This window comes from Drosophila simulans, chromosome 2R (assembly GCF_016746395.2).
Source record: "Drosophila simulans strain w501 chromosome 2R, Prin_Dsim_3.1, whole genome shotgun sequence".
Lineage (NCBI taxonomy): Eukaryota > Metazoa > Arthropoda > Insecta > Diptera > Drosophilidae > Drosophila > Drosophila simulans.
In genome coordinates this window covers 12858428-12875789 of record NC_052521.2, presented here as the reverse complement: position 1 = coordinate 12875789, position 17362 = coordinate 12858428, and the positions used below count along the sequence as shown (strand labels likewise).

Here is a 17362-nt window from a genome sequence, read left to right as displayed (position 1 = left end):
CTTTCGTGGTTTTTTAGCAACATAATAAAATCCAATAAAGAGCAAACATGGCTTAAAGCCAGCCAATAACCGCGAAAATGCAGAGTGCGGGGGACCCGCATATATATATAAATCATACGCCATGTTGTCACAGATGTTTTGCCAGCGATTATATATTTTTTTTTCACGCACTTAGGGTTTACTCTTTAAAAGGAAGGAAAACGCCAGTCGATCACAAATTATGACCAGGCAATTGCGCAAATATTATGAAAATATCAAAAACCAATTGCAAAAAGTCAATTTAATGCCATGGAAACGCAAACAACGGACGCAGGATATAGCATAAATATAAAATGTAAGCGAAAATAATTGTCCACCGATGGAGAGTGATTTAAATGCGTGTTGACGAAATCACAGAGGCTAATTTTTTAACCAAACAGTATTGAAATGCATACAATAATACAATGGCATATTTATTTGTACACAATCGAGTTGCACACTCATAGGTTCATCTGTGTGTGTTTGTGTGTGTGGCCAACGGAAACTGATCACAAAATGGCCGCAATTAAACAATCAGCACGACAATTACAATTGTCGACACGATGCTGGCGTAGGAAGTGGCTATCGCTGACAATGTTGTTAGTTGGCATTAATTTATTGTATATTGTATTCAGCCGCCGTGGCAATTAACTTTTCAATAAACTGCATTACTATGTGGAATGCCACATAGTCTGCGGATTTATGGCGCAAGTTTTGGCGCGCTGAAAAATCATGGCCTACACTCGTTCATCTTTATCTGCAGCTAAATGTTTGCTCGGAAGCGGAAGGAGCTGCTATGCTACGCTACGTATGATTGATATGTTAATGCAGCACGTATACGCCGCGTGTGCCGTCATCTCTGCTCCTTTGCTCCTGCGCTCCGCGCCATCATTTGCATATAGACATAATATGCAAATATCTGCCGCAATCTCACGATGTGTGTGCTGGTGGGAGTGGATGATGGCAGCTGGATGAGCCAGAAAAGTATCTGGCAAGTTGTGAATATGCTGCAGATGTTGACAAAATGTGTGTAAGCATAAATTTATGCATGTGCCACATTGGATAAACATTTGCCACACCCAACCAACGCTTTTCTTTATCCAAGTGAAACGGCTTTGAATTGGCTTATTAGACGGCAGTCCTTTAACGAAACCAACTGCAGGTGGGCCAGGACCTGGCAATCCGTTGCTCTGACGCTGACACATCCTCTGGATTGCAGTGACATGCGGAATGCCGTTGACAATGTTGCACGTTTTTTAGCCGCTTATTGCCGGGATTTTCACCAACCAAACGCCCCTGCCGCCGCCCGCTGCCCGCCGCCTTTTGTCTGGCCGATTTGCGCCTGATTTGTTGGCCCGCCAGTCCATTGGCTTGGCTTTCCGGCTCGGGTCTCTTTGGGTCAGAACTCATGGACAAATAAAAAGCCGCCACACAAAAGCCAGCCACCGAATGTGGGAGTGAGCTTTGCTTTCATGTCAGCCGGCATATGTCCTTTGTATTAGTGGTGCTGTTTTTTTTTCCCCAGTTGCTGGTCCTTTTTTTTCCAGCCTAAGCTGATTTGGTTTGGCACTGCTTTTTTGTCGCTACAAATGGGCGTATGAGTGATATTACTGTGTTTTTCCCTGAGCGCCCTTTTGTTGGCAACAATTGATTGATTGATTGAACGTTTTGATAAGTGCTGTCAGTGGTTTAGACCTGGTCGTTGCTTTGCCAAAGAACTCTGGCCGATAAGCCGGTTGCAGTGGGTCAGCCAGCAGCCAGCAGCGAGGGTAAATGTAAATTGAAAAATGGGAGGAGCCAGTCGGCCAGACAGGACACTCGAAGAGAGCACACTCGAAGCCAGTCGGAGCTCTCGAGAACTTCCGTCAAGACAAAGACGAACTGCAGCCTCCGCTCGCACTCGAAACGGATTTCCTTGTTATGCACACCAGCTACGTCCAAATAACAATGTGGCATCCTGGCGCACCAGGATATTCTTGGCACGGACTTCAATGCGGAGTCGCCTCGCAATTAGCACGCATCAATAGGCACGCTCCTGCACTCCAGCACAAAGCGACTCAAATGGCTAAGGCGAATGCTAATCAAGTGGAGAAGAAAAGTCATCTACCTTGGGGAGCTGCACTCGGGAAAAAACTGTGATGAAAGCAATCAGGAAAAGGAAGAAAACCCGACACGAGCAACTTTGATACTAGAACCTTACTAGAAATGTTAGAAAGGATTTATGATTCGGTAACCGTAAAAGCAGTTTAATACTGTTTTAAATAAATACATTTCTCATTCATGTTTATTATGAATTTTCCTTTTGATCGCAGCCCTAATTTTCTTTAAGTGCCCACCCCGCCCCAGCCCACTTTCACACATGCCAAGTGCCATAGATCATAGTCAGTTCCAGCTGAGGACCAAAAAAAAAACACAGGAGAAAGAAATTGAGTATACGCCACTACAAACGGCGGCACTACAAACGAGAATGTCCTGAGTGTGTGCTTGTGGCAGCCACCGCAGGTGGCACAGCAGGTTGGTGGTTTCTGGCCGAAAGTTTCGCCACAATTAATGTGAATGGTGAATATGTTTAATTGTCGACAGGCATGCCATAACCAAAAGGAGCAAGGACGAGCACGTCGGAAAAAAAGCGCCCAACGACATGCAAATATCCTTGGGATAAGATTAAAGTTTTCTCGCCTCCCCGGAGGAGGACAAAAGTGCCTTGTAGAGCATAGCAAATTGCTAGTTTGCCCAACTTTGCTTTCTTTTCGCTGTCAGCTCCGGCTATTTCACGCTCAAAAGCGTGGAAATTAAGCTGGGGACACAGCGGTGAGTGTTAAAATGCCCGAATAATTACGGGCAATTTAAGGATTCGCCGGTTAAGCTGCTGCTGCCTTTAAGCGCCTTGGCCGGAGTTAGGTTTAATTTACAATCAATTATGGCGGATACTCCTCGCATTGTTAACCTGTCCGACACATTTAAATGCAATTTAATGCAATTTATGGCCCGCCCTGGCCAGCGGACTCCCAATCCAGAGAATTGGCAGGCGGCATGCTTTATTATTATGCCCGAGCATATGCAGAACCTTGTTGCAGCGCCGCAGCGAACAACGACTCTTATTAAAAGCGGAAACAATGCGCACTTCCGCTTCAATTGTGCGTGCGAGTGCGTATGTGTGCGTGTGGCTTTGCATATGCGAGTGGCAGTGTGCATGTATTGCAGAATTTCAGGATTTCAGGCTTTCAGGACTGTTCCTGTTCGAGCACGCAATGCGAAAGTGGGCGGTGCTCTGCCTTATTATTCATGCTGCTCCTGTTGTTGCGGCTGATAAAACTTAACAATTTATAGCGCCCGCCTGCCGGCCCCCTTCACAGAAAGGGGCGTGGCCACTCGCAGTACAAAACACTTGAATGCACTCAAATAACGAGGCCCATAAATAAACAAGCGTTCAATTAATAGGGTCAGTCCACGTTGCGTATACTCAACGCAGACCCCTTGTGCAGAGGGTTAACGTCCCACTACGAGTAGTAGTGCAAGAACTTTTGCTTGCTAAGCGGAAACTTAATACGGCAAGAAACTCAGCCACTTACCTCGACTTCCATTTCCATTCGTTTGGATTAAGATTTCCATCTTGCCAAGCACGACCCCAAAGACATCTGGAAGAAATAAAGGAGAAGAACACACAGAAAATATTAGAGTAAGCTCTTTTCCTTGGCTCCCTGGCAGAAATCAACATAAAATTCACATTTGTCACCCAAGTTTTAAAGCAGCGCGCAGATATATCAATCTGCAGTCACACGAGGCGACTGCCAGCCACGCCCACTTGTAAGACACAGCCAAATGGGTGTAGCACTTTCGGCATTTTGTGTTGTGATTTATTTTAAATTGCGTTTAGTTCTGCTCGATTTTTCCTCTGCTGGCTGGCTGGGTCAGAAGTGACTGCCGAATGTCTTCCTAAGCTTATTTGCCCGTTTTTAATGTCAATTTAAAGACATCCAAGTGACAGCAAGTCTGAACTGAACGCAACTCAACCTGAATCCGAACCGAACACCCAAGCAATCGGAAGCTGGACCGTGGGTAACAAAATATGCTGTCATCACGATTATCCTTAACGTCGTATGGCTGCCAATGGCAGTTGTTTCCTTTTCCGTTATAACCCTGACCAAAACACACAACCGAGCACACATGTGATTCCATACCGGATGTGTAAGAATTTGTAAAACGACCCAGAAGCGAGATGGAGGGCAGAGGGACATAGGACACAGGACGCAGGACATGGGACCTGTTTGAAAAACGCACCAAGGACTCGCTCTTCGATAAAAGCCAAAAAAGCAGAAGGCAAAAGGCAGCAGGACACAATCATCTCGGCTGGGAAAGTGCGTTAGCTACCAAGTGAAAAAGGGTGTCCTTCGTTCGCCTGACTAGTCAGGATGGCAGAAAAAAAGAAAGAAATTGGGGAAAGAACGATAGAGAGTCTCTTTGTTGTCTGCTAATTTGGTTTCGGCATTTTTTGCCGTTTGCAGATGTCTCGAACTTCTCTGTTTTTTCTTGGCTTGCATAATTTTTCTTTATTTTTTCGCCGACTGCAAATTGAAATTTAAAATTTATGCAAATTTTCTCAGCCGTTGCTGTCAAGTCAAAAGGGTTGCTTCTACTTCGTTTTTTCGGCAAAACTTCAATTTGATTTCATTTTTGATGGTGTTGGTAATTGTGCCAAAATGGGACCAGCGAAAAATCAAAAAAAAGGGAAGCAGAGATTGGGGAAAAACACAATGGGAAAACTCTGGTAAATTAATCGAAATTAAGTCCGAACATTTTTATGGCATACTTGAGGGCGACGCCGCGCCTAGGGAAAAATGGGAAAATCGGATGAAAAGCGGGTAGGCCGGGGACTTTATCTAAAATCTCCTGGCATGCCAACGCCATTACAGACTGAGTTTCGGCTCGCTTAATCACTGTCCAGCACGCAGTCCCTTTGCTTTTCCCCCGATTTTTCCCGCACTTTTCCTACTCATTTCGGTCACATATGAGCTGCTGCTGCTGGCTATGTTGTCGGCCACATCGTCATCGCCGGCGCGCGTGCAATTAATTAAAAACAAACAAATTTGAAAATGCACGACAGGCTCAGCGGGTAAAGGGGTACAGGACCCAATTTCTCTCCTTCTCTCTCAAGAGAGAGAGTGGCAGAGTTCGCAGATTCGGCAGAGGAAGCCAAACTGTCAATGAACAATGCCAGCCAGCAGGACACTGGGCTCTGGACACACTGGACACACTGGACACACTGGACACACTGGACACCCAGGACACTGGACTGCGGACACTGGACAGTCGCCTGGCAGGCGACAAAGTTGCTGCCCTAAGCGTTTTTTAATGCACAGCGCAGATTTCCTGCAGCTGCCCTGCCCTGCGCCCCATTTTCCTCTCTGGGGCCCTTTGGTAATTTCGTTTTATTATTTTGCAGTTTTCTGTTGCCAGCTCCGCTCCACTTTGTAAATATTAAATTATGAGAGAAGAACGGGCACAGCAGCAGCAAAAAAAAAAATAATAAAAAAAAAAAGAAGAAACGAATCAACGAACTTCTGAAATTTCCCAAATGGAAACAGGAACACGAACACGAAAACGGGTCCGGGCACAAAAACAGATAACAGTTACGCTTACGGCCGTAATAACTGCAGTCTGCCGTACGGAGCACCGCACTCCGGCCAACGTCTGCAGTTGGCAGTTATGACACCAGGTGAGTGCCCATCCCACCGACATTTCGTGGCTCGGAAAAGGGAGTTACTTTCGGGGTATTACCAAAGTACTAAGAAGTTTGCGGGCTTCGTTAACTGGATAAAGTATATAAATTATTGAAATACGCGTAAGTGTGGAGAAGGGTTCGGCCTGGATACTTAAGTTTAACTTAGAAACTTGGTATTTAAATTGAAATTTTTTAAATAATATGTTTAGAGCTTGTGGTAGACCGACTAAAGGATTTCAAACTATTTCGTATGATCCCAAAATCCAACCTTTTTGCTGACTAACCCATCGGTCCTTTAATATTTTGTAATTCGACACCAGTGCTTATAACCCTCAATTTGAAGTACCCAAACCAGAACTGGATGTGGCTAGATTACCCAAAAACTCGATTTACTTTATTAAATCTGTGCCTTTCTCTGCAGTTCTGTTTGTTTTCTGACTTCACGGCCGCTTAGGCACCGAAAATCCTCATCGCAACGCTGCGTAACCATAATGTGTGTATGCCAACTGCTTCTGCGGATCCTTTTCGCAGCTTTCGTCCTGCTGCTCCTGCACCGTTCAACAATTACATGACGCCTTGCCCCTGCAACCAGCGCCATATGCAGCAAATGGCCCCAGTGCCGGAGAATGGGCTTGAATTCATACATGGATATGCCAATGATGGTCATCGTGCTAACTGCTTTAAGTGCAGACAGAGAAGGATGAGCCAACGGAACGAAAGAGAGAACGACGGGCACTTCAGTGAAAAATTGAAATTGAAAAAACGACAAAAGTTTGCGGCCGCATCCGGAGCAGAGTCCTCATCTTCCTGCCCGCCTGCTTCCTGCCTTCCGTTCCAAAAATCTACAGACCATCCCATCATCATTCGCATTCGTGTCCTGTGAGCCTGCTGCTGTCGTTTGTCGCATGCAATAAGTGCTAGTTGAGTGGCGGCACTTGAAACCAGAGCCACACATTCAATTGGCCGTCTCTGGAACCCTTTCCCTGGCCTGGTCTGGTCTGTCCTGGTTTCATTCCTACCATGTCCTGCCGACTGCCCTTGCCAACTGACTCCATGTGTTTTCCAGCGGCGCTTCGGATTTCACTTTTGGCCCTGGGTGTCGTTGCTGGCGACCTGACGCCGCCATTTCCGCCAACCAGCACGGAAGTGGCAGTCGTGCCCGTGCCCCTGCCGCTGTCCGCGGACCCTCCAACTCTCAGCCCCTTGACGATCCTGCGGATTTGCTGCCGCGGCCATTGCATACGAAATGTGTTGCATACATTTGCGGGTAGTGGTGGCGGCTCGAGGAAAAAACCCGAAATACACAGGAAAAAAAAAACAGCAGCGGCAATCAAAATGGAAATAAACGCGAGTGGAAAACGAGACGGCCAGAATGAAAATTCCCATAATAATAGTCGTGCCGAAGGAGCGTAGGACAACGGGCAGGACATCAGGCGCTTAGAGGACGTAGCTTTTCCATTTTTATTCTTTAAGGTTTTGTCCAGCCGGCTCAAAGCCGCCGCTTTCTATGCATACAAAAAGGTAGCATGTGTGCAGAAGCGAGAGGACCCAAAAAGCTGGTAATGTCCTTCAGCAGTGGCAGCCATTTGCCAGTTTGCGGTTTCCGTTTCGCGTTCTTTCGTCGTGCAATTTTAGTTTTAGTTGAGTTTTTAGTGGCGTCCACAACTCGGCCATTTAAGCACATTTGTCGTCTCATTGTCCTGCCAACCGCCAGCACCACCAACCCTCCTCGTCCAACCGCCGCTGACAGTGTGCTAATTAGAAGTCCTTGTTGCTTGTGGCCACAACAAAACAGACGTCGTCTACAGGACACCACTACGTAGGGCAGTACAGCGCCGGAATGGCACATAAAACCGAAGGCAGGGAAAACAATGAAAACTACTTTCAGGCCAAAGTCAGAGCGGGCCTTCGTTTTTCGGCCATAAACTGCATGGATGTCCTGGCCACTTGAATATCCTGGCACGTTTTGCGTGGCCTGCACATTTTTATTGTGCAGCTCCTTGCGATGTGTGACTTTAATTTCGAGCTGTGGGCTAAGGTACTCCTCCCTCCCATGGAAAACCCGAAAAACCGTAGGAGAGAAATGCTCAGCCAAAAATATAAATAATTGCTTTGCTTGCTCAACTGTGAGAGAATGTGGCCAGGATATGGGTGGAGGATACTGGCTGGTTGCCTGCTTGGTTGGTTGGTTGGGGCTGGCTGACTGCCTGGCATTGTCTTCCAGTGCAACGCACATTAGTTCTCGTCTCAGTCGACAAGCCCCCATATAAATACGTATATATATATATATATACAAATATATATAGAGTATGTACGACTCTGAGTTTAAGGGGGCTTAGGGTCTCGGACCACATGACTTCATTTTTCCCCGGGCCGGAGAGCATTTATAAAATAAAATTTGTTTATTATGAAAATGCAGCGATGCGAGATAAGCAAGTGCCAGTTGCGAGCCACAACAAAGTTGGCCACTTGACTGGCCAGCTATACAGCTAGCCAGCCATTCACCATTTTGCCCCCACTTTTACCAACTTTTCCCAGCCATTTTCCCTTCCTTATCCTTGTTAATTGCTGCGGTTTCCGACTGCTGCCTTGCCGTCGTGCCAACAAAAATAAATGAATATTTTTGCGCCAGCTTAGACATGAGTGCAGAATAAATTGTTTGGCATCTTCTGCTAGCTGAATAACGCTGCACTTGTATCTGCAACTTGTATCTTTTGTTGGCAAATCATTTGCCGGCCAAGACTTGGCTGACTAATGGCCAGGGCATAAATAAGCCACCCCTCTTTTGATAACCCAATGAAGTTTTATGACCGGAAACGGAAATGCGAGCTTAGCCATCGGCAACAGTAACTAACGGAGCACAAAGCACTTTTGATGGCCGCATAAAAAAGCTAAGCGACAGCATAAACATTAATGAGCCCACTCCGTAGAGGTGGTAACAAATCGATTATATCCAATATTGGCCAACTCCTTGAGAGACCGGCTTTTATCTCAATTCTGATTGTGATTCTGCGTGGCGCCTGCTACTGTGCATAATTTATGCTGGCCATAACTCAGAGCTGTGACGGCGAATGGTTAAAAATGTCTTCCAACTGCAACCATAATTCCTGCAAGTCGACGGCAATAAATCACAAAATTTCCTTCTTCAATCTGCTTTGGAATCTGTGGCCCTGCTCGCCAAAGGATGGAAATGCATTGGCATTGCCTGGAAAAGTGGCAGCCACTTACACACACACACACACACACGCGCGACATTTACGTGTGACAGACGCCGGGGAAATGGGGAATTTCCCAGCCCTTTTCCCGCACCTCTGCCCCTACCATTGCTGCTGTTAATTTCATTCATTATTTATGGTTTACCTCAAAAACGCATCAGTGCTGCTGCATCGAAGGGCAGATGGCAGTTGTAAACGGCAATCCAGCAACGTGCAACCTGCCACCTGCAACATGCAGCCCCTTGGCCAAACCCATTCCCCCAAAATGTACACTTTTAATTAACAAACGCACGAAAATGCTATTTTGCATGAGGCGTGTTCAACTGGGGGGTCTGTCAAGGGGAGTGCCATAAGGGTGGGGTAAAAGCTCGTTATTTGGGGTAGAAGTCAAACAGATATTGCATGTGTGAGCCCTAATGCAAATGGGCACACTAGAAAATAATACAAAGGAAACGAGGAATAAATAGAATACGAAAGTATAATGGCTTCGATTAAATAACTGTGTAATAAAATGGGTTAATGGTTACTTAAGTAACTATAAAAATAATAAAGAACACAATGTCGAGCAGCAAAAAAAAGAGACAAATGAGTAAACATAAATATAACTTTTAGTGGTAGAAAATATGCCACAATAATATAGTACTTATTTTTTATAGTCAAAAGTAAACCACTTTTTTTTTTGGAAAATAAGAACTTAAATATTCAAAAATCGAATATGTGTTTGTGCTTAGATTTTCCAAAATATATATTTTTCACCTACAATCCTGATATCCCCCACTGTGAGTAATCATCGCTGCATGCTGCATTCCGCTATTTCTTTTGCGGTGAGTGCATTGTTGTGACACCCCCTCGATGCAATTAAGAGCTGGCATTAATCAACAGGCTCAAAGCCCGTCTTGCCCCCCAAAAAGCTTTCGGAACTATTACAGTTTTGGCCAGCTCCTTGCCCCTTTTACCGCACTCCACGTTTTTGGCCCACAGAGGATGCTTTAATTTATTTAGACCAAATACAACGCAAGCGAAAAATGGCAAACGACTGAAATTTATCTCCTGCACGCCTTGTCGCATAAATTATGTCGAAGAAGAGAGAGAGTTTTCCCTGCCCCTTCCGCAATTTCCCCGCGTCTGGCGAAATTAATGAAAGCAACGCTGCGGCGGCGAAAAGATGCCGAAGCAGCGTAAAACACGAGACAAAAGACAGTTAAAATGAACTAAAATCAAATGAAATGTGGCCACCAGGGGCGGCGAAAGGGGGCGGCGCCTAATGACAGCTACAGTGAGGGGCATGGGCCAGGAGGGGGCGGAGGTGAAGGAAAGAAAGCGAACGGCGAATAGGAAGCGGAAATGAAAGCAACGATGCCGAAGGACAACGCTGAAGATGCAATGCAATGCGATGCGATGCGATGCAATGCAGTGCGACTGCTGCATTGGGAATGCAACAAATCAGAAGTGAAACAGCAGCAGCCGCAGCAGCGCAGCAGAATCGCAGCAAATGTTGCATGGCAAATGCGATTGTCAAGCAATGACCTCATTAGGAAGGCGTGGCCAACGGAGGCAGGAAGTCAATGTTCATCCTGGCTGCCAGCCGTGCCACGCTCCCGCCCACCCCGGCATTAATAACTGCCAACCGCAAACAATTATGGCGAGAATGGAAGTGGCAACTTTGGGAAAACAGTGGCATGAGAAAAGTGCACAGAAAAAAATATCACAGTCTTATCCTTTTAAACAAATTTTGAACTAATAAGCATGAATGGTAGTCTATTTAAGTGCTTCTACTTTCAAGAAGAACTCCTCTTTTAGCTTCCCCGTTTTCCCGCAGTGTGTCTAACACCTCAGATGCAGGGGGTGGCAAGTGGAGCGGAGTTGGGGAAGGGGTAAAGCCTGCCGTAGGCGAGCTGTCAGCAAGCATACAACGTCATATACGTCAACGGAATATGCTAGTGCGAATGAGGGGGGAATTCAAGGGGGTTTCAGCCTCTAATAATGGCGATATAATCAGTGCTAACAAAAAGCGACAAGAGCAGATAGCGAGCAAGCGAGAGGGAAGAGAGGAGGGAGAAAGATGGAGATAGTAGGAGGTGGAGAGACACAGGAGCCACACAAAGGTGACAAAATGTGACAGCACTAAAAACGGGACAATGACATGGCCACGGGAAAACGGTTTCCTGTCAGAGCCCGAAAAACGCGGCCAGCACACACACATAGACGCACACCCACACACACAGCCGCCCACAGAGACACCTGTCAACCGCACTCAAGAGCGAACTGTAAACTGTCATATCCTTAAAGCGGGCTAAGCCATAACCAAGACAACCAAGAACAAATTACATCGCATTTAAGTTTCATAATATGCTTAAAATGAAAACGCACAAAAACTTTTACTCCCCCCCCTTTTCACCCAACGCCGACAGCCATATTTTCTTTTGAGTATTGTCAGAAACTAAACCCCGAAAAGCACCTGGCAAAGGGGCAGAACCCACCTGGCAGACCACCCGTCGGGTCCTTGGAGCGGCAGATCCTGTGAGTGGAGTCTGTGTCCAAGACAATGGGCTGCGACAAGTGCAGCAGTCTATAAAAACGAACGAGCTGAGGGGGTGGTGAGACGTACACGGTTGGGCGGTCGGTCGGTTGGTGGGTCGGTCGGTTGGACAAAAACTAAAAACTTGCAAATGCACAACGTTGGAGCTTTCGGACCTGGAAAACCGCATGCTCGACATGGAATTGAAAGAATAAACTAAGAACTGCAACTACAGGAACCACATCTCATTGTCTGGGTCTTGTTTCGCCCAGCCCACGCCCCTTGAAAACTTCGCTTGCATTCTGTGCTTAAAAAGGATTGCAACAGCAACAGACAAGACAGCGAACAAAACATACAATTGTGTGTGTGTCTGGGTGTGTGGGAGTTTTGCTGTCTACATGGCCATTGTTGCTCCTTTTGCAACACTGCACCAGTGCACCACCCAAAAAAGGAAAATGAAAAAAAAGTAATGGAAAAGTGTGGTGCTGCTGGCGACTGACAGCTGTTGGCAGCGTTTTTGGACAGCAGTGTTATTTACACTTTATTGACTCGAACTCAACTTGAAATTATTTGCCCCATTTATGTTTAAGCAGCTGAACAGGTTGTTTTAATAAGCCAGCCTGCGGAAAAATACAACGGGTTTCGTTAATTTGCTTTTCGTGCTCCGTTCCTAATACAGTTAACAAAGTGTTGAACTTTGAACTCTCCTTGAATGGTGTCACCTGCGGCGCTTGGAAAGCAAACTACTGAGAAAACCGTTTCATTTCAGCCTTTCAAAAGGTTTTCAAATTCCACGGCAAAACAAATTTCACAGCAGTTTTCATAAATCATATATAAGGAGTGTGTACTTGTAGGGGATAACAAACATGACCACATGCAGTGTGGGTCACTTGGAAATTATGACAACCTGGCCAAGAAAACACACATAGCGTACAGCCAGGTCGTAAGGAATGGCAGGACATGTGGGTATGTGCTCTTGTTTGCTGGGAAATTCATGGGCTCTTGGCAGCCGGCCTGGAAAAGCCAGAGGTGGAAAAACAGCAGCAGCAGCAGAAGCTGAGGCAGCAGCAGCAACCCACGCCAATTGGCAGAAAACAAAACATGGCCCGTAGACAGGGGGCTGCCACTCATTGCCAAAAATTCCTGCCTCACCTTGTTGGCATGGGCGTGGCCCAGTTTTTGCCAAGGACTTGGCCCCACCAGCAACGGAGAACCCTTTTTTCTGTTTTTTTTTTTTTTGGCAATCAGCTTCATCTTCTAGTTTTTTGGCTGGGGTGGTGGAACTTCTTGTTCTTGCTCTCGCCTTTCATGTTTGCCAAACGGAACTTTGGCTCGTTAATATTTTTGTGCACAGCGGGCGTAAAAAGGATTCCACTGGCACCAACAACAAAACAATCAAACGAACGAAATCAAAAAAGTTCGGAACAAACGATGGCAACAAATTTTGTAAATCTGCATAAGCAGCTCGGCGTACCAATTCCTCTGAAAGGTATTTGCAATATTAATTTCCCATGCAGCCAGTGACTTGGCCTTTTGTCAGTTAACAAAAAGTGTGGCACATAAAAAATTCATTCGCCAAACGCTCAAAAGTAGGCAAAGCCAAAACGAAATATTTTCACGGCATAAAAGTGTCGAGTAATGGAAATGGATACTCAAAACGTAAAAAGGAGGGCAAAAAAGAAAACGCTAGCAAAAAAAACAAGGAATGTGGGTTTGAAAGGGATACACAGCTATGCTAACAAAATAAAATGGTGCATAAAATTTTAATGCATATCAAATGATTTAATTTGACGCCACATAAAAATGGACACAAACGGGCGGCTGGTTGCCAAAGTGTTTAAACAGGCAGTTAGGGCGGTGGGCGTGGTCGTGGCATGCGAGTGTGTGTGTGCGGTTGTTGGAAGGGAAGGAACAAAGAAAAAAAAAAAGAAGGCAAGCGAAGTCTCGTAATTACTTTGATGAAAAATGGCAGTTTCTGTGATTAAGCAAAGCCTGAAAGCAGCGAAAAGGAAGTGGATACACTTGCGTTAGTGTGTGTGCGCGTGTGTATATGTGTGTGTGGCATGTGGCACCATTCACTTGATTACACATACGCCATGTTGTGCGAGAGGCGAGAGCAGGAAATTAAGCCTGTGGACTAGGCGGAAGTGGCCAAAGTCAAACGATGTGCCAGCCTGGAAGTATGTGAAAGTACACAGAGAAAAACTCTATATACTATATGGTACGTGATAAGCTTTAATTAGTGGAGGTCATGTAGTTTAAAAGAACTAATTATTTGTTTTTAAGCGTTATTTAAACCAAATAATAGGTTGCTGAAATGCCATAAGTGGTATACTAAATGAGGCATTGCTTTCACACCCAATAATTTTACGGCCTTTTAAGTGTTAAGCCAATATTTTCCTCAGTGTACCATATTCACTTCAACGTATATGTGTGCGTTTCTGCATGAGCCTAATGATGTCAGCGGCAGCGGGAACACGCAGTTGCCGCATTAGTTGTAATTGCCGCGCCATGTTCGCCAATGATCGCCGCGATTCCTTATCCAGCCTTCAAGGACCTGCAACCATAACTCAGCGCCCTGTCCTTTGTGAGCATTTAAGTAAATATCGACGAAATATGCTCGGCCACGCTCGCTGGCTCGGCGAGAAAAAGAGACCCGCGACGACATGAAAAATCTAGCGAGAAAAACATCTTGCCATAAAGAATGTGCAAGAAAAATTGCAATTGCGATAGCGGCATCAGAACTGCAACAGCAGCAGCAGCAGCCGTGGCAGCCGCGCCACCAACAATGACAATAAATTGCAGCAAAAATGAGCAATGAGTAATTCATATGGTGAGACAGAAGCACGAGGAACGGGCTCTGAAGAAGTCGAGGGAATAGCCGCAGAGCGAGCAATTCAACGGGCCATCAATCTTGACTGCTCTGCCATCCCAATTCCACTTCTCCTTCTCCATAACCATGGTCAAAAGCTGAATCTGCTGCCGCTCCTGGCGCCACTGAGTCTGCATCAATTTGGCAGCCACCAAGAATCGAGGGGCTCAGCAGAGCAGCAAAGCAGCAGAGGAGCGGACAATACGGACATTACGGACACACGGACGGACAGCCCACGGACATGACGCGCTTTATGTGGCTGCTGGGAATTGAAGAGTCGGAACAAAGGGAAAACAGGTTGGGGGTAAGAGTGGGTAAAGCTCTGTACGTGCGGGCTGAGCGTTTGTAATATGCTTGTAAAATGCAATAAATTTTGTTAGCCCTCGGACCAAGTCAGGACACAGCAGCAGCAGTGGCAGCAGCATCGACGATGGCAAGCCATAAAACGCGTTTTTGATTTGCCCCAAAATTTATGTGGCCACATTAAATGCGAGACAGTCAAAAGGAAGCACCAGCAGCAGCACCAGGCCATCAGCCGAGCAACAGATTGTTGAGCGTCATTATCTTCGTGTGTTATCAGTCCAAGCAACACCAGCAACATAGCCAGCATCAGCAGGCAGCGACAGGTGTTGTCGTTATGTGCCATAATCTTTTTGACAACCCGCTGCATATTAAAGCAACGCCCCCGATGACAGAGTTGATTGGTGTTCCTGATGGCTGCCACCGGTGTGATGTGGCAGCTACCACTGTGTAGGATGTTGCTTGTTGTTGCTTTCAGCACTTGCCGCTGCTACTGATTGTTGCTTCTGTTGTTTCTAGTTGCCACTAGCTCTAGATTGATGTTTGCTTTTTGCTGCCGAAGTCAGGATGTTGCTAGTTGCTTCAGGCTGTAGATTGATTGTTGCTTTTTGCCTCAAGTGTGACACTGATAATAACAGAATTTTAGATAAATTGTGTGTCTAGAGTGGCTTCTTGCTGTTATATTATTCTGTTTTTTGTTCTATGTGGCAGCGATATGGATGTTGAACGTATAACTAGTAGCTAAGAACTGTAATTAGTAACTAGAAACAGTTTAATACTCCGATACTTTGTTGATTTAGGGTGCTACCCATGTATTTTAGTTAGTTTAAAGCTGCTGGCTGCTGATTCTAGCGCAATTTGACCACGATTTTCCCATCTCACCTAGCTATTTGCAGTTCCGCCTCGATCTCTGTTTACAAATCGGTTAGATGCTCTCGCAAATCTCTCTCCGCGTTGCTGGTTGCGAAATCTTTGTTTGTTTATGGCAAGTTTTATGTATTGGCCGCTTTGCGAAACGGCAAACATGTGGGTCTACCTCCACCAACATACATACATATGTATAGTATGTGCCGGCCGCTAAAATCGGAACATCTGCGTATGTTGACGTAATGCGAATGAAAATAGCCGCCGTTTATTCGTGCTAAACATTTCAAACTCTTTGTTTATGGGCCCGGCATCATCTTTGGCTTGGCTAATGCTCACTATCGGTATGGGAATTCGGGAATTGGAAAGAGAGCATCTCTCGGCCAATTGAGATGCTGACCAAGTTGGCCAAGCCATTAACTTGACAAGACAAGAGCTAGAGCCAGAGCTGTGCTCGGACTAGTAATGGATTCGCAATTCCCCAGGATCTCACTCTGAACTCCCCGGCCATCGATGTCAATTAGGGCTTTTCGGGCTACAAACTGAAATTGCAATCAAAGCCTCCGCCCGGACACAAATTGCACTCCGAAGGCTGCGAAATATATAGAGTGCAGCATGAAAACAATTGCCCCGGATCGGCCCCCGGAATGGCATATTTATTCAACTCTCCACGAGAACTTGAACCGAATATCATGCAAATTGTTATATATATTTCAATATTTTATTAGCCCAGGGATACGGAATCCAAATGCGAATCCGATTCCGATTCCAATGCCGATGCCGTTGCCGAATCCTGGCCATGGTCATAAATTGCAGCAGTTGCTGGTTCTAGGAGTCCAAAACGAGTCGGCAGGACGAAGGACTTGCTGGCCATAAATATCGCAGCCATTACACAAAATACAACTGCAGAAGGGTGGGGAAGGGGGGTCGAGACAAAGGGGCGACACAAACACACATAAAGATAGAGAAACATGAATGGCACAATAAATAAATCGGGGTAAGCGGCGTTTTAAAACAAATAGAAAGAAATGAGTACACAAGCCGAATAAAAAAACAAAACAATTCCAAATGCACAACTAAAGCCGGGATGAGATAGGCATTGAAAGAGGGGCAAGCGGATGAGCCAACCCCAACCCCTCCCCATCGGAATAGCGAAATAAAATTTGCATTTTTTGCGTTTAAAGCTTCGGTATCAGCAAAACTACGAACCGAATATAAAACAGCACAACAAATTCCAAAACGAGACGATGAGACGATGCAAAGTCAAAGTCAGCAGAAGCGAAATGTTATCGGTTATTGAACAAGTATCGTTTCGATGGTGGGGCGGATGTGGGGATCCATTTTGGGGGGGATGTGTCGTCGAAGATGCTTTGTATGTGCATATTCCATATACCGCTGCTCACTGTTGTTAGGCCTTATAAATAAACGTGTGAGGCTCATCGTTATGTATGTATGTACATATTTCTGTCCTCTGGAGTCGACTGTAGGTGCGCCGTATGCTGATTTCTTTTTTTTATTTTATTGCTTTGCGTTGCTGTGATAGCACATATTTGGCTTTTAATGAGAGGAAATTTCCTTTTCGTGGCAGTGACAATGCGGCGGATGCGTAATGTTATCATAGCAACACCGGAAACTGACCATCTGTATACAAGACTTGGGCAGCGGAGAATAATTCTGATGTACATAGCTTAAAGTTACATTTCTTTAACAATTTATTTTAATTTTCTTCAATAATCCTATCTGACTGGATAATTTCCTAGACCAACTTTATTCTCTTAACACCATTCTACTTCTGTGCTTTTCCTCTCTTTGTATCCTTCGCCCATTCGAGGATCAAAAATCATTTGATGTCC

At 45.6% G+C, this 17362-nt stretch overlaps 1 protein-coding gene across 1 annotated transcript in view; it reads right to left on the bottom strand.

Annotated features, from left to right (window-relative positions):
- The window catches only part of LOC27207448, a 46879-nt gene that overhangs the window by 23627 nt on the left and 5890 nt on the right, over positions 1-17362 (bottom strand). The window contains 2 exon segments of the mRNA XM_016183125.3: positions 3591-3634; positions 3636-3656. Of these exon segments, the coding sequence (XP_016027809.2) occupies positions 3591-3634; positions 3636-3656 (65 nt within the window).